At 43.7% G+C, this 25382-nt stretch overlaps 1 protein-coding gene across 1 annotated transcript in view; it reads right to left on the bottom strand.

Moving 5' to 3' along the window:
• The window catches only part of SEPTIN9 (septin 9), a 251192-nt gene extending 227419 nt beyond the window's left edge, over window positions 1–23773 (bottom strand). The window contains exon 1 of the mRNA XM_075846600.1: window positions 23678–23773. Coding sequence (XP_075702715.1) covers window positions 23678–23699 — 22 coding nt within the window. The 5' untranslated portion in view covers window positions 23700–23773. The remainder of the gene's footprint in view (window positions 1–23677) is intronic.
• Between the last annotated feature and the right edge of the window lie 1609 nt (window positions 23774–25382).

The following is a 25382-nucleotide window of genomic DNA, read 5'->3' as shown; positions in this document are numbered from 1 at the left end:
ACCCTGTAGATAGCGCCACACACCCCCCCTGTAGATAGCGCCTCACCCACCCCTGCAGATAGCGCCACACACAGCCCCCTGTAGATAGCGCTACACACAGATAACGTGTGTGCAGCGTGTGAAGAGAATGCAAAAGTATCATCCTGACATGCCCGTGGCGGTGGGAGATCTTAGGGACTACATTTTGGTGAGTGACTCTGCTGTGTATAGGGCTTCAGTGCAATGATTTTTGTTTATAGTGCCCTCCTACACCCAGACAGATTCTACATACACACACACACATACACACACACTCACTTTCCCTTTTTGCCCCCCACAGAGCCGCTGTCTCTTGTCTCTTCCTTGTCACTCCACAGAGACCCTGTGAGGTTGCGTCTCCCCCCTGGCTACCACTGCTACCTTCAGTTCTCCCAGCCCTGGCACTTAGTTTCTCCCCTTTGCCCTCCGACACCCACCTCCTGTCTCTGCACTGCTCTTCCAAAGAGTTTTCTTTTTAATGTGCCCTACCTCCCGCCCCTTTACATTTCACACCCCCTCCTAATAACGAGGGGGGCGGGGGCCCAGACTCATTGGCAGTATGGGGCCCAGAAATTCCTGATGGCAGCCCTGACTACGTGTTCAGTATACGGGACGTCACACACGAGGAGCATGGTTATAAAACTGCACGTGAGACTGGTCTACAGAGACCTTTTGCAACAGACAGAACATTAATAAGTGACTAATCTTACTGCAGTTGAAGAGGCTCTGTCACCACATTATAAGTGGCCTATCTTGTACATGATGTGATCGGCGCTGTAATGTAGATTACAGCAGTGGTTTTTATTTAGAAAAACGATCAATTTTGACTGAGTTATGAACGATTTTAGATTTATGCTAATGACTTTCTTAATAGTCAACTGGGCGTGTTTTTACTTTTTGACCAAGTGGGCGTTGTGGAGAGAAGTGTATGACACTGACCAATCAGCGTCATACACTTCTCTCCATTCATGTACTCAGCACATAGTGATCTTGCTAGATCATGATGTGCAGTCACATACTCACACATTAACGTTACTGAAGTGTCCTGACAGTGAATAGACATCGCTTCCAGCCAGGACACGATGTCTATTCACAATCCTGACACTTTGGTAACGTTTGTGTGGGACTAAATGACAGTAAGCTTGATCTCGCATGGTCAGCGTCATACACTTCTCTCCACAACGCCCACTTGGTCAAAAAGTAAACACGCCCAGTTAGGCATTAAGAAAGTGATTAGCATAAATCTAAAATAGGTTATAACTCCGTAAAAATTTATCATTTTTCGAAATAAAAAACACTGCTGTAATCTACATTACAGCACTGATCACATTATGTAGAAGATAGGGCACTTATAATGTGGTGACAGAGCCTCTTTAAACTATCAGCACACCATTTTTTAACGTTTGGAAAACCCCTTTATAATCAAATTGACATGTGTGAGGGACTGCATTTATAACTTGTCAGCCAATAGGAAACCAGAGCTATGTAATTCATACAAAAGTATGGGTACTTCTATGGTAAATTGATGGTGAACTTATTTATATACACTATAGGGTCAAAATTGTATGGACACCAGAACGTGGCATCCATGGATTTGGTAAAAGGAAAGGCGTCCAGCATCCTAGAGTTGCCTAAGCACCTAGCTACCCCTCCCACCATCACTTTTAAAATTATAATGAGAGATACAGCTGCTACCGTCATTGGAGGTAAACTTGGCTTCAGGTTTTAGCATCCATTCAGCCAGGCCTGGCATGGCTATATAGGTATTTTTCTATAAAAAGTGTGTAAAAGTGTAAAAAGATGTCAAAGCACACATATATGATATTGCTGCCATTGTATCAACCCGAAAAATAGTTAACATGTTATTTAAACCACAAGGAGTACACTGTAAAAATAAATCCCCCACCCAAAAAATTTTTTTTTAAACCTTCGCCAAAAAATTATAAAAACATAGGCAATAAGTCCTATGTACCTCAAAAGGGTACCACTGAAAACTACATCTCCTCCCACAAAAATCAAGCCATTATATAGCTATATCAACAGAAATATAAAAAAGTTATGACTCCTGGAATACGGCAATGAAAATGCTAATTATTTTCGTTTTAAAAGAGTTTTTAGTGTACAAGAATAGTAACACATAAAAAAAGATACATATTTGGTATCGCCGTAATCGTATTGACCGATAAAATAAAGATAACTTTTTGTTATGCCCCTCGGTGAACGGCGTAAATTTAAAATGCGCAAAAAAAAAGACGAAATTGCCATTTTATTTTCTATTCCCGAAAAAGTCAATAAAAACGAATCCATAGTTTATACGTACCCCAAAATTATGCACTTTAAAAAGACAACTCATCTTGCAAAAAACAAATCAAAAACCCTCATACAGCTATGTTGGTGAAAAAATAAAAAAAAGTTATGGCTCTTTGAATGCAAAGATGAAAAAACGGAAATAATTGCCTGGTGATTAAAGAGGACTGGTCACTTCTTCTGACATGTTTATTTTAGTAAATAGTTGTATTCCCTATGAAATATCAATTCTAGAACATATTTTTTTATGACCAAATTGACAACATATAGTTCCTCATACTATTAAAATAAAACTATTGTGCTCTAACTCCAGTTCTGATGAACTGCGGGAGGTGTGGACGCAAAAAAACATATGTATTATGCCCGTCTGAAAGTGGCCTTACACTGTCAGCATTGGTTGGACAGTGTTAGAGTTTGTAGGAACATGTCCCATTGACAAGGGGAATGGTAACACCCAGTTGTCAACTTATTCATTCATTTTCAGGAGGAATCCCAGAGGAACGGTACAACGCTGTTCTAAAGAAAGATGCTCCGAATTGATATATTTTTTTTAGAATGCAAGTATTTACTAAAACTTTTCTTAGTAGAGCTGGCAGGCTCTTTTAAAGTATAAAGTGAATTGTAATATGTTCAATGACTCACACACTGATGGCCGGAACATTTTGCCAACTTTGCCTTTGGCGATGACTTGTCCCTGCCACGGTCTACAAAAAGCCTGCCAATGTCATTGTTATGGAGCTAATGGCTAATGGGTGCTACCTACTGTACATTTGTACCCCTAGTAAGCTTTTACTTATAATGAATATACTGCAAATGGGATAATAAATGTACACAATACATCTATATCTGCCTGTGAAGACCTTGAAAAGTACTTTACTTTTAAGTCGTCATTTAAGTTACAAGTCCGTAATTTGATCAGCTCATGTACTGAGATCTTGGAGAAAATAGCTGTATGCATAACTGACTAAATAGTAGAATCTATGAACCCTTGGCACATACAGACGTGATCCCCAAGTTCTCAGTTTGGGGACCACATTGAGACCTGTTATACAATACAAATATTACAATCTTTAGATGTAGTACTGAGCGTGCTTTTTGACCTTTCAGTCCCCATGGGGCTGAGTGGAGTTTATATATTCACCCTGTTCTTGTATAGCTTTGCTCAAGGTATTCCACAGGCCAAAAACGTGCTACTAGATAAACTATTTGCCTGTAAAATTGGTCTTATCAGTCCCTATCCCCATCGAGACTGTGAGCTTCATGAAGACTGGAACAAATGTAATAGGTTTTTAGGTTTAGCACTGTCACTATATAAATAATGAGAAAAAATTTTATTTGAATATATGGATATTTTTTTATAGGCAGGAGAGATCAGGGACACCATTTTTTCGCAAGCTCAGCTTTGCCCTCTTCACAAAGTTTTGTACACTGCATTCAGCACATGCAGAGTACAAGCTCAGAGTGTGTCCATTTACCTGACATATACAAAAATATTGTTCTTTTAGTAATGCCAGGGCATGATTTTTCATCATTTGAGCCTATGGGCAACATTTGCATCCGACAAAAGCCGTAAGACTAGGTGCACACAGGGCGGATACCCTGCGTAAAAGTACACAGTGTATCCGTCCTGGAACACATAGGGAATTTCGCTTGAAAAACCACACCATATTGTGGCACAGTTTTGAAAGCAGTGCTAGAAAAAAAAATAAAAATGTTAATACTTTTCCCCTGGTGTTGTCATAGCTACACGTCCCTCTATTCTTAGAAGTGAAGAGACATAGCACATCTGCTGGAAGCAAAATTTCAAAAAATTTCCCAAACTACAAAGGAGTCAAAGTCCCCAAAAGGTTCATAGTGTTACAAAAGGGGGATAAGAAAGAAAACCGTTTATCAGCACGACACTTGCCTGTGCATAACAGATTGCTTCACAGCGTACCACACATCTATGGATAATTGTATTTTTTACTGAAATACCAGTAAAACTCCAAACAAAATTAATACCAAGCAAAATCCACACTCCAAATGGCGCTCCTTCCCTTCTAAGCTCTACAGTGTGCCCACACAGCAGTTTACTTCCACTTGTAAAGCACTGCCATACTTGGGAGAACCCACTTAACAATTTATGGCGTAAAGCACAAGCTGGGCACACCATATTGTGCGGTAAAATAGCATATCAATGGAATAATTGCAATTTTCACTTTGTATCATCCACTGCGTATTAATTTCTGAAAAACGCCTGTGGGGTCTAAATTCTCACTACAATAACCCCTCTAAAATGGGGTCACTTTTTTTTTTGTATCAGGGGTTTTACAAATGCGATATGGCGTCTGCAAACCATTCCAGCAAAATCTACACTCCAAAAGTCAAATACCACTCCTTTTCTTCCGAAACCTCTCATATGTCCAAACAGCAGTTTATAACCACATATGGAGTATTACCATACTCTGGAGACATTGCTTTACAAATATTGGAGTGCTTTTCTACTTTATTCCTTGCGAAAATGAAAAAAGTTGATCTAAAACTACCGCTCATTGGAAAAAAAATAATTTTTCATTTTCACGGCTGAATTCTAATTAATTCAGCAAAAAATCTTTGGGGTCAAAATTCTCACTATACCCTTAGATGATTCATCAAGGGGTGTCGTTTCCCAAATGGAGTCACTTTTGGGGTATTTCCACTGTATTAGTACTACAGGGGCTCAGCAAATTCGACATGGTGCCCAGAAACCATTGCAAAAGCCAAATTGTGCTCCTTCCTGAGCCCTACCGTATGTCCAAACAGGGGTTTATGACTGCATATGAGCTATTACTCGGGAGAAATTGCTAACTTTACTGCTAGATAATTTCCTTGAGGAGTGAAGTTTCCCAAATGGGGTCACTTGTGGGGGGTTTCCTCTGTTTTGGCCCCTCAGGGGCTCTGCAAATGGGATGGCCTCCGCAAACCATTTCTAGCTAAATTTGAGGAACCTCCTTCCAAATGGTACTCCTTCCCTTCTTAGCCCTGCCGGGTGTCCAAACAGCAGTTTATGACCACATATAGAGTATTGCTGTGCTCGGGAGAAATTGTTTTACAAATGTAGAGGTGCTTTTCCTCCATTAGTCCTTGTGGAAATGAAAAAAAATCTACGTTTTATTGAAAAAAATGAAAGTTCTCATTTTTACAGCCTAATTCTAATAAAATCTATGACATACCTATGGGGTCAAAATGAGTAGTGAGCATTTTGACCCCACATGTTTTTCATAGATTTTTTAGATAAATTCCTTCTTGGTGTAGTTTCCAAAATGGGCTATTGGTTTTGATACCATAAGACCTCTTCAAACCTGACATGGTGCCTAAAATATAATCTAATAAAAAGAAGGCCCCAAAATCCACTAGGTGATCCTTTACTTCTGAGGCTGGTGCTTCAGTCCATTAGCACACTAGGGCCACATGTGGGATATTTAAAAAAACTGCAGAATCTGAGCAACACATTTTTAGTTGTATTTCTCTGGTGAAACCTTCTGCGTTACAGAAAAAAATGGACTAACAATGAATTTCTGAAAAAAATATGAAATGTGTAAATTTCACCTCTGCGTTGCTTTAATTCCTGTGAAACAATTAAAGGGTTAAGAAACTTCCTAAATGCGGTTTTGAATACTTTGAGGGGTGTATTTTTAAAAATGGGCTGATTAATGGGGGTTTGAAAAGTATGGGCACCTCAAAGCCACTTCAGAACAGAACCGGTCCCTGAAAAAATTGCCTTTTTGAAATTTTCTTGAAAATGTGAGAAATTTCTCATAAGTCTTGTAACGTCCTAGAAAAATAAAAGGAAGTTCAAAAGAAGATGCCAATCTAAAGTAGACATATGGGAAATGTTAATTAGCAACTATTTTGTGTGGTATAACTATCTGTCTTAGGCCTCATTTACACGAGCGTAATATACGCGCGTGCGACGCGCGTGCATTTCACACGTGTCGTACGCACCTATATTACTCTATGGGGCAGTGCAGACGATGCGTGAAATTTCCGCAGTGCGAGTGCGTTGCGTAAAACTCACGACATGTTCTATAATCGTGCGTTTTTCGCGCATCACGCACCCATTGAAGTCAATGGGTGCGTGAAAACAACGCATGCCACACTGACGCTCCTGCGTTGCATGCGCGAAAATCACGCATCACTTGTTATATCCATGAAAGACAGTCTATAAAGCTGGACAAAGCAAACAAAAACCAGGAAGTGCTTGCGTTTCCACTGCGAGTGGGCAAGGCTAGTGACTGGAGACTGAAGTTATCTTCCACTGAACATCTGCTGCCATACCGCGTGGGATGGACGTGGAGCGCCTCTTTGTCCTGGTCCAGGGACATCCTGCAATTTGGGACACTCACTCGGAGGCGTACCACGATCGCACGGTCAAGGAGGACGCCTGGGAGGAGGTCGCGAGAGAGCTGTTTGGCCAGGAGTGGGAGAGTGGCCGAACCCGGGACCGCAGTCGTTTGGGTGAGTACCAATCTTTTTCTGTCAATGCATGTCATCCCTATTGAAGAACTGAGGCCCTGTATGTGTCTTCTGCGCATTTGCCCGAGGAACTTTGGTGCAGCAGGCGCATCACCGTGGACCACGTAATTGGCAGTGCAGGGCCCCTGATTTAAGTGAGAGGGCATAGTTCTGATGGCGTGATATTTGTTTTTTTACTCCAACAGTCCAAGAGATCAAAACACGGTGGCGGAGCTGCCGTGACCAATTCCGCCGTGAAATGGGTGAAAAGGGACGCAGCGGAGATGGCGGATCTCGCAAGCGACCCTATATGTACACAAAACAGCTGATGTTCCTGAAGGACATCATGGCGATGCGCACGTAAGAGTTTCTGCTTTTGCATGTGTCTAATGTGTGTTCGCCCATGTCCTGTTTGCCATCGTGTTGTTGTAGGTATTGTTCTATATTCTGTTCTAACGTAATTTTCTCATTATAGAACAACCGACAATTTGGAGGAGACAGACGTTGGCGAGTCTCTGCCGGAACCTCCTGCTGCCCATGTCCTGCCCCCTAGCCCAGAGCAGACACCCCTGGAGCCCGCCCCTGGCCAGTCTGCACGGGCCGTCGCCTCTCCGGCAGAGGAGCGCCCCGTGCGTGCCCGCACTCGCCGGGCCCGTGCTCAACAGGCCTCCGCAGCTGGGCAAGTAGATACCCGGGTCCTGGAGTATCTGAGGCGAGCCGCAGATGAGGTCGGGAACGACGCCTTTGGGCGAAGCATCGTTCCCCTACTCCGGCTGGTCCCCATGGACCGTATGGGCCGTCTGCAAGCGTCGATCGTAACGTTGATCGACGCTTCCAGACCGCCCCACAATCCCAACCAGTGCTTCACGGCCATTGAGCAGTGGCGCAGTTCAGCCATGCCGGCCACCACGCCCCAGGTGCCGGGCCCATTCCATCCAGCCCCCCAGATGCCACGTCCGCATCCTTATATGCGCCCTATGGCTCCCCACTTCCCTGCCCCAACATACCACGGGCAACATCAGCACCACTATGCTGGCGAGGAACAACCTCCACAGCTCCAGGTCCAGCATAGTGGTGCTGAAATGCCGGCGTATTCGTCCCCGGGCCACCAGTACCAACACCTTTGAGTGTGTTGGAGGACTGAATTTTTGACGCCAGAGTTGTTTTTGCTGCAGGGATGGCAACTCGCCGTCCTCTGTTTTTTGGATGTATATTAGACACCATGTTGGTGTTTTTGGGTTGAAGCAAAATGTTTGTGTTTTTGCAAAACACAGTATTAAAAAATTGGATGTTGATTGGTTAGATTTCGTGTGGTTTTTCATTGATACCCCTCAACACAGTGTTTGTGCCACATTTCATTTGCCTATACCCTCTCACACTTCTGGGCTTTGGGTCCAAAGCATACACACGTGATATGAGGTTTTAGTTAATCAATCGGGGTTTGATATGGTTTGCAAGAGGTGCGAACGTTTAGGTGCAGTCATGGGCCCCGAGGCAAACTATGTACACTAGCAATTGGACTTTCCAAACTTTAGCCCACACAACATTCTATCTCCAGAAAGAAGGTTGCCAACTTGCAAAAGTCCTGCTCAAACCCCGACAGATGTAAGCTCGCAACCCGCGTCAAGACTCCTCTTGTTTTGCAAGTCCCTAACCCAACACAAACCCCTAAAAAAAGAAAAACCACAGGCCACATGTGACATGTGTAGGGAAGCCGACAAACAACAGAGAACCCTTCAAAGGTCATCACGCACCCACGGTGCGGCTCCAGATCGACACTCAAAATATGCCGCCAAAGTATCCCTCACGCGAAGGCCGGATGAGAGAGATCGGCCGAGAGGAAGAACCGGGACAGTGAGGCTGCTGCCTGCATGTGTAAGAATATATTCTGCATCAAAGGTAGCATCATTAATGCGGCAGAAGTTATGCAGCCCGAGACACAATTCTATAACACGTGTCACATTCTGCATGGACAATGGCATTGTCGTCATAAAGACACGCCACCTGCTCGACATAATGCCAAAGGCACATTTCACACATCGACGAGCTCGGCAGAGGCGGAGATTAAGGTGCTAAACCTGCTTCTCCTAGCAAGCAGCGGTTGGGCCAGCTGGCCTATTTGTAGGCGGGCTTGCCATGAATCCTCTCTGCGTTTTTGACGTGCGTGGCAAACGCTAGTCGTGCACGCGTTTAAAACGCAACAACGCAGCGTATATGCTGTCAAAACGCAATGCCAACGCGCGCAACACGCTGCGTTTTTTGCGCGCGCAAAACACACACGCTCATGTAAATGAGGCCTTACAAGCAGATACACAAAAATTTATAAAAATGCTAATGTTTGCAATTTTTCGCTAAATTTTGGTGTTTTTTCACAATTAAATACTGAATGTATCGACCACATTTTACCAGTAACATAAAGTCCAATGTGTCATGAAAAATCAATCTTAGAATTGCTTGGATAGGTAAAAGCAGTCCAAAGTCATTACCACATAAAGAGACACTTGTCAGATTTTAAAAATGAGGCTCTGTCAGGAAGGTCAAAACTGGCTGCAGCGGGAAAGGGAAAGGGTTAATGGTGTCCTCAATGCTAAAAAATGCAAGCAGATACTTATCCATCATGCAATACCATTAGGGTAAGGCCACACGAAGCGGCCCTGACACGGTCGCAACGCGGCTAACAACCGCGCCGGCACCATGTTTGGTGCCTGTTAGTGGCCGCACGTTAATGCGGGTAAACCGTCCTTTTATCGGCAAAATCGTGGTGTCAGGAATTAATACACCCTTTATGGGCGCACGATTTTGCAGGCTACAACAAGTTACCCCTATTCATTCCCTATGGCAGCGCCGGAAAAAGCCGAACACTTCACTCGGCTATCTCCGGCGCTCCTATAGAGAATGAATGGAGCGTCATTGCACATGAGCGTGTAACCAGAATACCCCTTAACAAGGTATTTGACAGCCGTGCCTACATAGTGCCAGCGCGGTTGTTGGCCGCGTTGCGACCGTGTCAGGGCCGCTCCTTGTGGCCTTACCCTCAGGGAGGCGTCTGATTGGCTCCAAATTTATTCTGCAGCAGAACAATGACCCCAAACACACAGCTAATGTCATTAGGAATTATCTTCAGTGTAAAGAAGAACAAAGAGCCCTGAAAGTGATGATATGGCCCCCCACAGAGCCCTGTTCTCACCATCACAGAGTCTGTCTGAGATTACTTGAAGAGACAATAGGATTTGAGGATCCTACAACCATGGAAGTTCTGTGGTTATTTCTCCAAGATGTTTGAAACAACCTCCCTGCCGAGTTCTTTCAAAAACTGTGCAAGTGTATCTGGAAGAATTGATGCTGTTTTTGAAGACAAAGGGTGGTCACACCAAATATTAATTTGATTTAGATTTCACTTCTGTTCATTCACTTTGTATTTTGTTCATTGATAAAAAAAAATTATTAACACTTCTATTTTTGAAAGCATTCTTACTTTGCAGCAATTTCCCACAACTGCCTAAATCTTTTGCACAGCACTGTATATCAAATAAGTATTTGTAGTTTGCATGTGAGAAAACGGCAATGAAGACCTCACATATAAAGTTTCAATAAAGAAATCATTTAAAGTGAAAGATTGTACAAATGTGTTACTCGTGGGACGATCATAAAACTTTCAGTGTCATACTACAGCACAATATATTGGTCTGGCAGACAACAGTTTAACCATTAAACAGATCTCAACCAGAACCAGTTACAACAGCTGATCTGTGCTAAACAAAGAAGCCCAGAGGGGAGGGGGCCATTTAAAGCAGACCCCAGCTGATAGACACCTTCTACAATTTAATAGCCAAATATGGGCACAATATATAGCCCTCGTAAGCAGCAAACCATTCAATCTAACATGTACAGTACATCCAAGCCATAGCCGTCATTTGCCACACAATAAGCTTATAAATATGCACGTGACATTTAACCATCTGCATCTAGATATATGACATGGCTGACCAGTACGACTGGACAAAACTAATCCCCGACTCAAAGTAAGAAGCCAAGTAAAGAAATACTATTAGGCATCCTTGTATTTCAGCATTTTTGTTTTTGGTGGCATCTTTTACTTAGTAACATTTCGAACATGCATTTTTCTTTGTGACATTTTTTAAGTCCTATATTGAAGACCATGGGTAAAAACAGCAGATAAAAATGCCATACCCAGAGCATGCTGCATTGTAAAAAAAACTAACTCAACGCCACAAAAATGGCACAGACCAAAAAGCTGTGCATGTAGTGTTTTTATATTCCACTGTAGACACCAACATCTGGTAGCAGTGTTACTGATCTAAAAAACGCACGGTGAGAAACGCTAACAAAACTTGGTTTTCTGCCATGGACATGCTGCGGAGCTGGATTATCTCCACAGATTTTTTTTCCCCTGCATGCGAGTGTGGTTACAAATACCCCATTCACTTGCATTGAAAGCAGAATGTCAGTGGATTTGGTAAGGATTTAGATGTGAAATTTGCTTCTAATTCCTCGCCAAATCCTGAACGTGTGAACATGGCCATAGATTTTATATGATACAGTAGGACAGCAAGTTGAATTTCCTGCAACTTCTGTCTCTCTATAGCAAGTTTACACTATTTTTATGACAGTAGTTTATCACATACTGTAGATTGGAAGACCGTGGTCTGCTGACAGACTTGCAGGACAACTGTTGTGAGTTTTAGATTTGCTCCACCCCTAGTAGGAACACTCCTGCTCTCAGGCTACGTGCACACGATGATTGTTTTTGTCAGTGTACTATCCTTTATTTTTATGGATAACCCACTAAGCTATTTCCATGGCCCCATACACACTACCATTTTGTTCACGGATCCGTGTGGGGGTCGTGAGAACGAGCCGCAAAACTCATAGCTGGTCTTATTCCTCTCCGAATTTGCGGCTCAGTCTCGCCCATTCAAGTCAAACCTATGGAACATACGGAACAGACGCGGAGGACACAATGACGCACGGACTGCAAAAAACGGACAATGGATTCGTTGTTTTTGGGCCGCAAAATACAAACGGTCATGTTCCAACGTAACAAACGCTGTGGAATTTCCACAACGGAATTGTGTGTGGAAAATCTGCAGCATTTACAGTAGCAGCAAAGAGGATGAGATTTAGAAAATCTCATGCCCACGCTGCTGCAAACAAACGCAGCGTAAACTTTAATAAATTGACCTGCGTTGCGGAATTAAATTCCGCAGCATCTCAATATATGATGCGTTTTTGTTGATTTTCTGTTGTGGGTTTTTCCCATTGAATTCAAAAGAGGTGCAAGACCCGCAACATAAAGCCAAGTGTTGCGACTTTTGCCAAGAATCGAAACTCTGGAAGAAAAAATAAGTCAAACTTACCCAGAACGCCCTCCTTCTTCCTGCAGTCCGGCGGCCTGGGATGACGTCTTATCACATGTGACCGCTGCAGCCAATCACAGGCTGCAGCTTCACATGACATGCAACGTCATCGTCGGAGGCCAGAGCGGACGTCAAAAACCGCAGTGTATCTGACTCGTGGGAACCCAGCCTTTGGGCTTATTCACACACGGCAAATTTAGAAATGGCACATGCTGTAGAAACAGTCCATTTATATGTATACGATGGATTTTCAGCCATAGAAATTTCTACTACACATAAAATAAACTATTTCAATAATATCGCTATATTACAGAATTGCCATTTACGCAATATTGTCACAAAACACAAAAACTGATGAAACATAATTTATCATGAACTGAGCACCCAAGGCCATTCCTTTGTGATAAAGTTACGGATTGAATATTTAACTGCTTTTTCACCACATGCTAAAGGTATGTTCACGCAGCGTTTTTTGCGCTGTTTTTGATGCGGAAACTGCACCAGAAAACGTCTGAAAACTCCTCCCATTGAATTAAACGGGAGCGGAGCCATTTTTTCCTGTGAGCGGAAAAAAACGCTTACGGGAAAAAAGAAGCGTCATGCCCTTTCTTCAGGTGTTTCCGCCTCTGGCCTCCCATTGACAAAGAGTGTGCAGGCAGGTCAAAATCTGCCACAAAAATTTCTGAAGGAATTTTGAGACAGATTTTTCCGCCTTCAAAAATACTCAGTGTGAACAGGGCCCAAGAGAGCTTAAAGAGGCTCTGTCAGTCGATGTAGCTACTTACCTGCAAACGCTGATGCTGCTGCAGAATCAACTGTAGCCTCTGGTGCCGATGTGTCCTCGCTTGTCTGACACGATGCAGGACCTGGGGAAGTGACGTCACAGCGTGATCTGCCAGAAGCTGGGCGTTCTGAAGAGAAGTGGATGATACTTCTCGTCAGAACGCCCAGCTAGTAAAAGTAGTAAACACGCCCCGATGTACGCACATAATACACGCCCAGTTGTACTTTTACTTTTCAACACGCCCAGTTGGACTTTTGCAAGCCTCATTTGCATAAATACAAAAATGGTCATAACTTGGCCAAAAATGCTCGTTTTTTAAAAATAAAAACGTTACTGTAATCTACATTGCAGCGCCGATCTGCTGCAATAGGAGATAGGGGTTGCAAAATCTGGTGACAGAGCCTCTTTAAGGACTTTTAGATACAGTCTAGTAATTGCTTTGTAAAAAAACATAGTTTTGTATATTTCTTCCCACACAAGATGAGGAGCATTCTCCGGTAATCTCTGGTGAATAAGAGAAATGTCATTGTCATCTTTTGCTCTGTTTCTAACCAAATACCAGTTCAGGCAGGAGAGAATTTTCAGTCAGGTGAATGCAACATAAGCGTCACACAAAGGTGACAAGGTTACCCTGTCTGGACTGTACTGGCATCCTTGCGTGCAGATTATTGTGGAATGTGACCCATGTGTCACCCCCTTTCTGTCACTCGTCACCTCGATGCTAGTGAAATGGTTGGAGTGCTATATCTTAAGAAAGCAAGGACACGGATGGTGTGAAGAAAAAGATCTAGAAAGGCAAGAGTGAAAGTGAAATGACTAATAGTGTTGAGACAAGCATTAAGGGTCTTGTAACCCATTAATGTTTATACGTTTCATTCTTCTTCTATCGTACACAAGAACATACATCCTTCAATATAAGTACTTGCCTCATTCTCTTATCATATATGTTTCTGGGAAAGCTGAATGGTAATTAAAGGGGTTGTCCAAGATTAGAAAAATAACTCTAACCATGGGCTGCAGGACCAGACACAGTCTGTGGACAAGAGTGGCGCTGTTTCTGGGGAAAAAAGGAGACCTTTTTTTCTAGTTACGTGCAACCCTTTTAGTATAAATCCCACACAGCTTGTAACCAAGCTTTTCTAGAGTTATTACCGACAAATCCTGTGCATGTATTGTTGTAGCGAGCCAGATTTCAGATCAGGATCCTAGAAAGGTTGGGACATCTGACATCTCCTATGGGGGCTGTATTGGCTGTCATTTAGTTTTCCCAGAGACAGATACAGCAAATAAATTATTGAACAGCATTGACAAACATGTAAAGCTCAAGAAATAATATTTAGCGGCAGTTTTTTCATTTATTTAAGAGGAGAATGCTCTTTAAATTGACTTCATGCTCATATATCAGATTTGCTGGGTATAGGCCGTACCCATAGGGGTATGTCTTAACAAACCAGCAAGTTACCGTAAATGCTTCCCCCACTATTCTCTCAAAAAAAAACCAAAAAAAACAAAACGACTATACCCACCTCCATTGGCTCTCCTGCAGAAATGTGCCCCCACCGGTCTCTGTGCAGACGGCCTCCTGTAATGACGTTTTGTCACATGCCCGCTGCAGCGGTCACATCTGACGATATCTCATCACAGTACCTGTGTGGACGTACCATAAGGGTATGTTCACAGGCTTAACAAATTACTGCTGAAAATACGGAGCTGTTTTCATGCGAAACAGCTCCTGATTTCCAGCCGTTTTTTAATCAAAGTCGCGTTTTTTGCTGCGTTTTTTACGGCCGTTATTGGAGCTGTTTTTCTATAGAGTCAATGAAAAATGGCTCAAAAAACGGCTCAAGAAGTGACATGCACTTCTTTTTCGCGGGCCTCAGTCGGTACATGAAGGTTCAGTACAGCAAATCATGGACCTATATCAGTCTATGGATGTCATACTAGACATCCGTACAACACAGATCTGTAGTACTGCCATGTGTATGATGCCTTATCCTGTAATCTAAAAACACATATGAGTGGGAAATCCCTTAAATCCTCCACAGGATGACATGTGTGGCCCACTTTGAACATGCACATAAGTTAAGGCCCTTTTACTCCAGCTGATAAGTGGCCGGTGCAGTGAGCGCCGATCAACGAGACAACGTTGATCGGCGCTCGTTTGCTTCTGTCACACGGAGCTATGAATGGGGACGAACGGTCGTTTCTCCGATCACTCATCCCCATACGTTATTATCATGTTTACACAGGGAGATGTGCTGCGACAATGATAATATTTTACTTTTTTAAAACGATATGACCAGCAGATGTTCGAGTATTTGCTCGTTCATCTACTGATCATTCCCCTGTTTACACAGGGAAATTATCGGCAACGAGTATTCTATGAACGCTCCTCTGCCCGATAATTGTCCAGTGTAAAACTCCTTTACATAAGCCTCCTCCTTAGGCTGGGTTCACACGAGCATGTTACGTCCGTAAAGGACGGAACGTATTTCGGCCGCAAGTCCCGGACCGACACACTGCAGGGAGCCGGGCTCCTAGCATCATAGTTATGTACGATGCTAGGAGTCCCTGCCTCGCTGCGGGACAACTGTCCCGTACTGTAATCTTGTTTTCAGTACGGGACAGTAGTTCCACGGAGAAGCAAGGACTCTTAGCGTCGTACATAAGTATGATGCTAGGAGCCCGGCTCCCTGCAGCATGTTCGGTCCGGGACTTGCGGCCGAAATACGTTCCGTCCTTTACGGACGTAACATGCTCGTGTGAACCCAGCCTTACATTATGTATTATTTTCATTACTACTTTTTGTAAAAGTAGATTTATAGGAGTTACAACACAAACATAATTGTTTGAAAACATGTTATAGGCGTGGGATGTACATTACACAATTATTTGTTTCTCATTTTTTTGTTGCATTTGGGTAGACTATGGCAACAGAAATTGAACCTGAAGTTATATCCTTACATATCAGTATACTGTAGCCATTCATCAGGGGCGTAACTAGGAAAGACTGGGCCCGATAGCAAACTTTTGACTGGGGCCACCCCCTCCCCTGGGTGTCACACAACCCCCCCTTGTAGATAGTGCCTTTTTTACAGCCCCCCTGTAGATAACACCATACAGCCCCCTCTGTAGATAATGCCATACACCCCCTCTGTAGATCATGCCATACAGCCCCCTGTAGGTAACGCCATACAGTCCCCCCTGTAGATAACGCTATACAGCCCCCCCATGTAGATAACGCCATACAGCCCCCTCTGTAGATAACGCCATACACCCCCTCTGTAGATAACGCCATACAGACACCCCCTGTAGGTAACGCCATACAGAACCCCCTGTAGGTAACGCTATGCAGCCCCCCCTGTAGATAACGCCATACAGAGTCCCCCCTGTAGATAACGCCATACAGAACCCCCTGTAGGTAATGCTATACAGCCCCCCTGTAGGTAACGCCATACAGCCCCCCCTGTAGGTAAAGCTATACAGCCCCTCCTATAGGTAATGCTATACAGCCCCCCTATAGGTAATGCTATACAGCCCCCCTGTAGGTAACGCTGTACAGCCCCCCTGTAGGTAACGCTATACAGCCCCCCTGTAGGTAACGCTATACAGCCCCCCTGTAGGTAACGCTATACAGCCCCCCTGTAGGTAACGCTATACAGCCCCCCCTGTAGGTAACGCCGTACAGCCCCAACCCCCCCAAAAAATCTGACCTATAGTTTGTCCTACAAAAGACATGTATCCCCTATCCACAGGATAGGGGATACATGTGTGATCGCTAGCAGCGATAAGGAGAACGGGGGACCGGAAGTCCCCCGCAGTTCTCCATGACTAACCTCTGACTTCCGGCGTCTGCGCAGTTCAATAAAAATGAAAGGAGCGTTGGTCACGCATGCGCACAAGTGCGACCGGCGCTCCATTCATTTCTACGGAGCTGCCGACACAACCCTGGAAGTCCGAGGTCTGCCATGGAAAACTTCAGGGGACTTTCGGTCCCCCATTCTCCTTATCTCCTTATCGCTGCTAGCGATCACACATGTATCCCCTATCCTGTGGGTAGGGGATACATGTGTTTTGTAGGAACAACCCATTTAATTGCAGAGCGGTGAGATACCACCCTGCTCTGCCATAGTGTTAAGTGGCATAGCTGTAGTGTTAAGTGTAGTAGCCATAGCGGCAGCTAGTGGAGCCTCCGGCCATGGTGGGGGCCCGTGCCTGCGGGCGACACGGCCCCCTCATGCCGCGGGCCCCGTAGCAGCCGCTATGGCTGCTACAGCGGTAGTTACGCCACTGCCATTCATATAAGGGGAGATGTTTCACAAGTAGCTAGAGAAAATTTCAAATTTACGCCCTAATCCAAGCCAGCAGCACGGCACCGATCCAGTGGATCAATCAACCAACCACACAAAGATTTTCCAATATGTTCTACGTAATGTTCTAAATATTCTACTTATTTTCATATTGCATTAAGTATACCTTATGCGCTAAGACATGGCTATAGCGGCGTGTACGCTTAGTTGTACAGTGACAAACTAGATGAGCACATTTTTGGTCTTGCCTCAAAAATCCCCAGCATCAACCTAGCCTTAAGCAAAGATGAGCTACAGAGAAAATTATTAAAGCCGATATAATATTCCATTGAATCCTTTAATTGCTACCATTACCTCATGATTATTTTACGTTGACTGCACAATGATACAGGAAATTACACAATGTGAGAATAGGTTGAAATAAACATGGATGCAAAATTCAGAGTAGAAAAACACCTTAGTAAGTAATTGACTTGACTTGTTAGCTCACTCATCTCATTAACCCACCACCCATGGGGTGTGAGGTGAGCCCACATAAACGGGTTTAGCTGACCCATTGTTCTTAGGGTCACTGAGTTTTGTCAGGTCTGGCACGTTCCTGACACATAGGTGGAGTCGCTTCAGGGTATGCAAGTAAAGCCTTTCTTCTTCTACATTGTGTCATCACAGCGTGCTGGCTCATGCCTAATATCTTAGTAGAGGGATAATGGCGATGATTGCAGAGTGTGGGGGACGGCTTTGGAGATGTCTGTGTATACATTAATTCTTGAGAAACGTGGTTATATTTCATTGAGGCAAGAGAAGGCAACTTTTTTGCCCACCATTCTCAAACATGAGAGTACTCCGATAAACAATTTATTCTGTAGACTTCTTGTAATGATGGGGTAGGGAGACAGACAGGTGAGCCCTAATCTACCTGCCACTCAGTCCCTGCCTACTTACAACGACCCGCCCTAGGCGACGGGGTACAACTGGGCGACGGTCCCTACACTCAATAGGTGCACGACAGACAAACAGACAAGGGTACAAAGAAGCCGGGGAAATGGGGAAGTTGCCCACGGGAACACCGTGTGTATAGCTCTCTGCACTTATGTACCTCGTGAGATGAGCGAGGTACAAAAACGCAGAGCAGAAGAGTGGTCAGAAAAGCCAAGGTCAATCACAAGCAGAGGATCAGTAGGTCAAGAAGCTGCAGCAGGGCCAGGAAACCAACAGAGAAGAATCACAAGCAAAGGAGGAACAGTAAAGTCAGGCATAAATAGACAGAGGGCGGGAGCTAGCTCCGTCTGGCCAGGCTGTGATAGGCTCTACCACTCCTAAGCCTGCCATCCTGAGTGGAGGAAGATCGCGTCAGTCTCACAGACATAGAAGCAGGTGCAGACTGATTACCTATGGGCGTTGACACAGAAGCTGTGTCTGACAGATCCTTTACACTTCTTGTAATGTTCAATTAAATTAGCTATGGACATGACTCAAAATGGCTACTGAGACAAAAGCTTAAAGGGGTTGTCCACTACTGGACAACTGATGACCTATCCACCGGATAGATTATCACTATATCATAGGGTAAGAGTCTGACACCCAGACGCCGCACCATTAAGCCACTCCGACTGCCTCCGGGCACAGCATGTTCTTGCCCATTATGCTACATATGAAGTCGGAAGCAGTTGGCTCCGTTACCCGTACATAGCATAGCGGCCATTCAGAGCTGCAGTCAGCTGGGCCGCTATTCAGTGGTAGGAGCCAACTGCTTCCAGCATGTACGTCCGGTGCCCGGAGGCAGCCGGAGCGGCTTGGTGCGAGGTTCGGGTGTCGGACCAGCACCGATGATATACTGATTGTCATGACCATGGCTGCGGGCCATCAGGCTCACTCACCTCCTGACGCCGGCAGCCATGGATCTGCGAGCGTTGGCCCCAGTCTCCTCCTCAGGAGACACCAGCGCTCACTTTCGCTCACCTCAGCCGGGTCCCGCAGGGTGCGCGCGCACGCTCGTGCCTGCTCTTAAAGGGGCAGCGCGCGCAACAGACTTTTATGTTTAATTAGCCCATAGCACCCTGGACTATCAGAAGGGATCAGCCCCTTCCTCCCACCCCTGAGCGTTGTTGTCGTACCCTAGGTTTGTCTATGCAAATGGTCTCTTAGTGTTTCACAGTTCCCAGTGTTCCCTGTCCCTGTATCCTGTTACCTGTATCCCGTGCTGTCCTGGTCAAGTGCCGTGCTGAGCTGAAGTCGTGCTGTGCTGTATACCACGCCTGTCCTGCTACACCACGCCTGAAGTCTACCTGCTGCCTAGTCCCAGCCGAGCCTGTCTTGCTACTGTCCGAGCTGCCACAGGTACACTATACGAACTATAGACTGTAACCTTCAACCTGTTGGGCAGATGCCATACCGCCAAGGCGGTGCGACCCAGTGGGTCTAAGAACCCAATGTGACACTGATGTCCTATCCGGTGGATAGATCATCAGTAGTCCAGTAGTGGACAACCCCTTTAATATTATTGACATGATAATACAACTAGTATGAATACAGTAAACTCCCTGCTACACTCCATTGGTGGTATACTGCAATATATGTAGGAATATAAAGCAGTTAGACCAACGGCTTTCATTTCCAATATCAATCCAATTAGTTAGATCTTAATCTAACCTAAGTGTATAGTGACTGAAGGCACTAAGATTCTAGAATAGTTACTGCGACTTCCCGAACAATTTTATTAATGTAACTAGATGAATAAAAAAAAAAGATAATGAAGATATATAATGAAGCCAATGTCAAAGATGGAGCTTCACTTTACGTTTGCCATACAACTGATTTAGGAATCATATGTCTTATAACATGTCAGGTTATTTACATTGCAAACTTAAACGGGTTGTCTAATGTAGACAACCAGGGGTGTAGCAAGTTGGAGCCCAGTCTGGGCCCCTTACACTAGCTCAGCTTGGACCCCTTCCCCCAATCGGACAAAACACCCGATCAGACCTAAAAAGAAAAATTATTTACTCACATACAATGCCCTAACGCTGCTCGGCATCATAATCTTGTATGCGCCGCAAAGCAGACCTTTGCCAGGGCCTAATGTGGCAGCCTATGTGGACCCTGAGTGGGCCCCCTTCCCAGCCCGATCATTATGCAACTGTAGACAACCCTTTCTCTACAGACAGCCGTCTTGGCAATATATTTTCTCTGTAATATATGGATGGACCTGGTCTACCAAAGCAGAAGTATTTCTTATTTAGTTGTTGTCTGCTTAAAGGGGTTGTCCGAGATTAAATGACTGTGTTAATGCTTGTAATTTATAAATGTAAATACATTTGTAATATACTTACATTTTCCAAAGTGGTCCCATTTCCAGATCCTGCCGTGGGGTACTTGACGGGTGATGTCACTCTCTGCAATGGCTCCGGCCGCTGTATTGATCTTCAATTATTTTCCGAGTGTAAGACACATCACTTGTGACGTGCCGTGTATGGGCTGTTCTGTTGTAACGTGCATGCGCGGCCCCTGCTGTTATCTCAAGAACAGCAGGGACTGCGAGAACAGCAGTGACCGCGCATGCGCGTTACAGTAGTCAAAACTAGAAATGAAAACAGAAAAGCACCACGTGCTTTTCTGTTTACAAACAGAGTGTCAATGATGGCGGCTGCGCGAAAATCACGCAGCCATGCATCATATGCTGCTGACACACGGAGCTGTTATGGACCTTTTGCGCGTGCAAAACGCAGCGTTTTTTGCGCGTGCAAAACGCAGCGTTTTTTGCGTGCGCAAAACGCAGCGTTTTTTGCGTGCGCAAAACGCACACGCTCGTGTGAATCCGGCCTTAAGGTGTTTATAATTCAGTCAGATCCAACAATAAAGTCTGAAAGTACTAAATAGAGACACATAATACGAATACAAGATCCACCAACAGCATATTATTGATGAGTTCCAAATAGCACCAGGATTTTTTATACACAGAACAGAGTTTGGATGGATTCACAAGATTTTGTTTCCGAAATTTCTGCGACTGAAAATCAGTTTCCATTCATCTGAATGGAACTTGCAAAAATCTATGTGCTTGCCGCAGAATCAACCCCATTTAGATGAATAATAATTATTTTCAGTTGCATACATTTCTGAAACAAAATCTGTAGCTTGTGAATCCGCACTACAAATAAACTACAAAATAAGTGTAAACCAGTAAAAGCAGCAATAATAATATGTATTATAAAGCCAAATGTATTCCTCGGAACAATATTTTGCAGTTTGCAATTAGCTCTTCACAAAAAAATGTATTAACTTTTTAAATATATTTCTTGCTTGTCTTGTAAATCTAAATCACAATTCTGAAGACTGTTATTGGAAACAGTCAATGAGCTTGGAATCAAACACATCCATAACAGTTTAGCTGAGCTCCTATAATACAGCAGGACAGTTAGCTCTGTGCAGACATTAACTCAGCAAGTTATGCTGGAAGAGTTCAGCTCTGAAGCTTGCACAACTGGGAATGCAGCTGAGGCTTTTAAAACAGGCTGTAACTCAGGATCAATACAAGATAAGTAATGCAATTTATTTACAAAGTCACTCAACGTTTCATGTAGATTAATTCTATATGTAAATTGTACAATAATGTTTAAATGCAAACTTGCACATTACGTGTAAAACCTTCGTTTTATTTATCACATTATAACATCAGTGGAGGGATTTACCAACGGAAGCATGTGTATAGCTCTCTGCACTTATGTATATTGACCTCATTATGCTTTCGATAAAATGTATTTACTAACTATGTTCTTCCTCCTCTGCTCTGGAAAAATATTTAGTTACATAAAATGTCTTGCAGCAACCAGGATGGATTTAGAATAGACTAAATAGCCACACCTAGAATATTATTTCCCGCCAGTCATCATCCCATTATACTAAACAATATTTTAATTCACTGTATTGGATTTCTCACACATTCACATAAAAATATGTTGACACATAGAGGCATATATCAATAAAGTCGCTTAGATAAATGGGATCATTGTTTAAACTAACTTTTAGTATTTAGGCCCTTTTACACCGCCGATAATCGGCCGATGCAGCAAGCGCCGATCAACGAGACATCGTTGATCGGCACTCATTTGCTCCTGTCACACGGAGCTATAGATGGGGACGAGCGGTCGTTACTCCTATCGCTCGTCCCCGTACACTATTATCATGTCGGCAGCGCATCTCCCTGTTTACACACCAAGATGTGCTGCCGACAATGATAATATTTTACTTTAAAACGATACGCGGATGATCCAGCGTTTGCTCGTTAATCTACTGATCGCTGCCCTGTTTGCACTGGGCAATTATCGGCAATGAGTGTTCTATGAACGCCTGTCTGCCCGATAATCGCCCAGTGTAAAACCCCCCTTAGTCTGTGCAACCTGCTTCTAAACATGCATATGGCCATATTACAGTGTCCATAGCCAACTATAGGCCTATTTACTTTATTTCCCACAGATTCATATGGATTCCCTGATAAATATAAATTGTGCCACGTTCCATCTTATTCCATATTGTGCAGGTATTCTCCCCTCAAAGCATTGTCTCACAGAGGCACCATACAGCAGCACACATCGTGCCTATGTCTCTGTAATACAGACCTGCAGGGAGTCTATATGAAATTGTATAGGGGCAGTACATGGCTATGCATGAGCCCTTACACATGGCATAAAGATATCATGTATCATGTTGATAAACACATTATATCATGAAAATCGAATCACTTTGTAATGGCTCAAAAATATTAACGTTATCTGCAGGTGTCACAGAACATGTCCTAATCGGTTTATATTTTGGCCATGGCATTAAAAAAAAGATATATATATCTTTTTTTCAATGGCTGTAGGCCATTTAGAGGGTACAACACATTGATATATCAACCCACAGTCTCAGCCGATGTCCATCACTAAGGTTGTCTCCTGCTGCTGAATAAAAATGTTTGCAATTTTTTTCTCTCTCTAGAGCATATCTGACAACTGGCGTAACTAATTCACGTTGCTGAAATCTCTTAATATGGGTCAAAGTTCTCTTCTGCTTTCCTTCCTCCATGCTCTTGTAGTTACGACCCATAATTACAAACCACAAAGCTGTAGGGTAAAACAAAAAAAGTGGTGGGTACTTATGAATGGCAATGCTCAGACATGACATATCTTCAGAGAAAGACGTAGAAATACTAAGATCTGATCTACCACTTGTATGCCACGCATTTCATGTGATTATGTCTCTGTTCCAAAGGTTTGGTATTTACTTTCACTACTTTTATATAAAGCGTTCCATTCTGTGTCACTATTCTATGTGGCTTCATGGTCAGGATTCATAACAAAATGTAACCTTTTACTTGCCATTATTTGGAGGCAGACAGCAAACAAGCAAGGAAAATGGGGTCCCCTTACCGGTGCTTGATGACTTCCTCATGGTACCCCAATGCTTCTTCTGTAGCTTCCCTAGCTAAGATCCTTAGGGAATTCTGACCTCCCAAGAGAGACAAATGCAGAATGGGGAGGGCAGAGAAGGGAAGCGCACACTTACACAGATACACAATCAGTACACTCCCATTTGTTGAGGAACACACCTTTAGTGAACTTGTGCACAGTTATGGAACGCACCAATGCGCTCTGAGACGGAGGGTACTACTGGCATCTCAAACCTGACAGCGCTTTTTAACCCTTTCCTGCAGTTTGCAAGTATACAAAGTGTTAACCCTTGAAATCTTGAAAATCTGAGTCAGAATGAGGATTGAGAAACAATGAGTCCTATGTTCTGGTATTCTGAGAGTATTTGCTTTGTTGCTCTAGTTGAAGTTCATTGGCACAGAGGTTCAATTGCTATTCACATGCTCTGAAAATTAATATAATGTGCACTTAGTTAGTTGTTGTGCTGCATTTCGTTAAGGGTCAAAGAGGACGGTGTGACATTCAGAAAACATTGGGAGTGGGGGGGGGCAGACAATTCATAACAAGTAGACAATTATATTTAAAACTTCTTCTTATTTCTTTGTCTAAATGATGACTTTCATACCAGGGGATTTATGCAAGGATTCTGTAATAAGGGCTTAAAGAGGGTCTGTCACCAGGTTATAACTTCTCTATCTCCTACCTAATCTAATAGCTGCTTTGATGTAGATAACTACTGCTTATTTTTTTTAAATGTTTAGATTTATGCACATTTTTTCTAAATGCTCAACTGAGCGTTTTCTTTTATTAACCACATGACCAATCAGCCTCATACACTTTTCATTCCTGCCCAGCTTGATTAGCAGCACAGCGTGATCTCACGAGATCACGCTGTGACGTCACTTCCTCCCGCAGGTCCTTCACCAGAGCGACGGAAGACTGAATAGACATCGCCTCCAGCAGTGCCAGGACGTTTATCTGAATCTGCAACGGCTGGAGGCGATGTCTGTTCAGTCTTCCGTCGCTCTGGTGAAGGACCTGCGGGAGGAGGTGATGTCACAGCGTGATTTCGCGAGATCACGCTGTGCTGTGAATCAAGCTGGGCTGGAATAAAGAGAAGTGTATGACGCTGATTGGTCAGCGTCATACACTTTTCTATACAACGCCCACTGGGTGAATAGAAAAAAGCGCCCAGTTGGGCATTTAGAAAAAATTAGCATAAATCTAAAAATTTTCATAACTTGGTCAATAATAAAAATGTAAAAAACCCACAAAAAAAATAAAAAGTAGTTATCTACACCAAAGCGCCTATTAGATTAGGTAGGAGATAGGCAAGTTATAAACTGGTGACAGAACCTCTTTAATGTACACTTTTTTGTTAGATTATTAAACCCAGTCCCTCGGCTTCTTTGCCCCGAGAATTTTTTTGCCACTTTACCCAGGCACAGTTGTTTCTCTATCCCCATTTAATTTCAATAGAGAGCGACAGCACACACAGAAACACGCATGTCTCTGCTCCAAGAACAGGGACCAAATCACAATGAATGATTGACTTGCCATAAACATAAACTTGCATTATTGACACCACATGGTTTCCAAGGCACAGTTGATTGGACAATCGGCAAGGACTTGGTGTCTGAGGCACTGCTGAGAGGACACCACATGGTTTCCGAAGCAGTTGCACAGTTAGCTCCGTCCACAGCCT

This window comes from Rhinoderma darwinii, chromosome 13, assembly GCF_050947455.1.
Source record: "Rhinoderma darwinii isolate aRhiDar2 chromosome 13, aRhiDar2.hap1, whole genome shotgun sequence".
Classification (NCBI taxonomy): Eukaryota; Metazoa; Chordata; class Amphibia; order Anura; family Rhinodermatidae; genus Rhinoderma; species Rhinoderma darwinii.
Note: the sequence above shows the minus strand (reverse complement) of the source record. Positions and strands in the feature narration are given on the sequence as shown.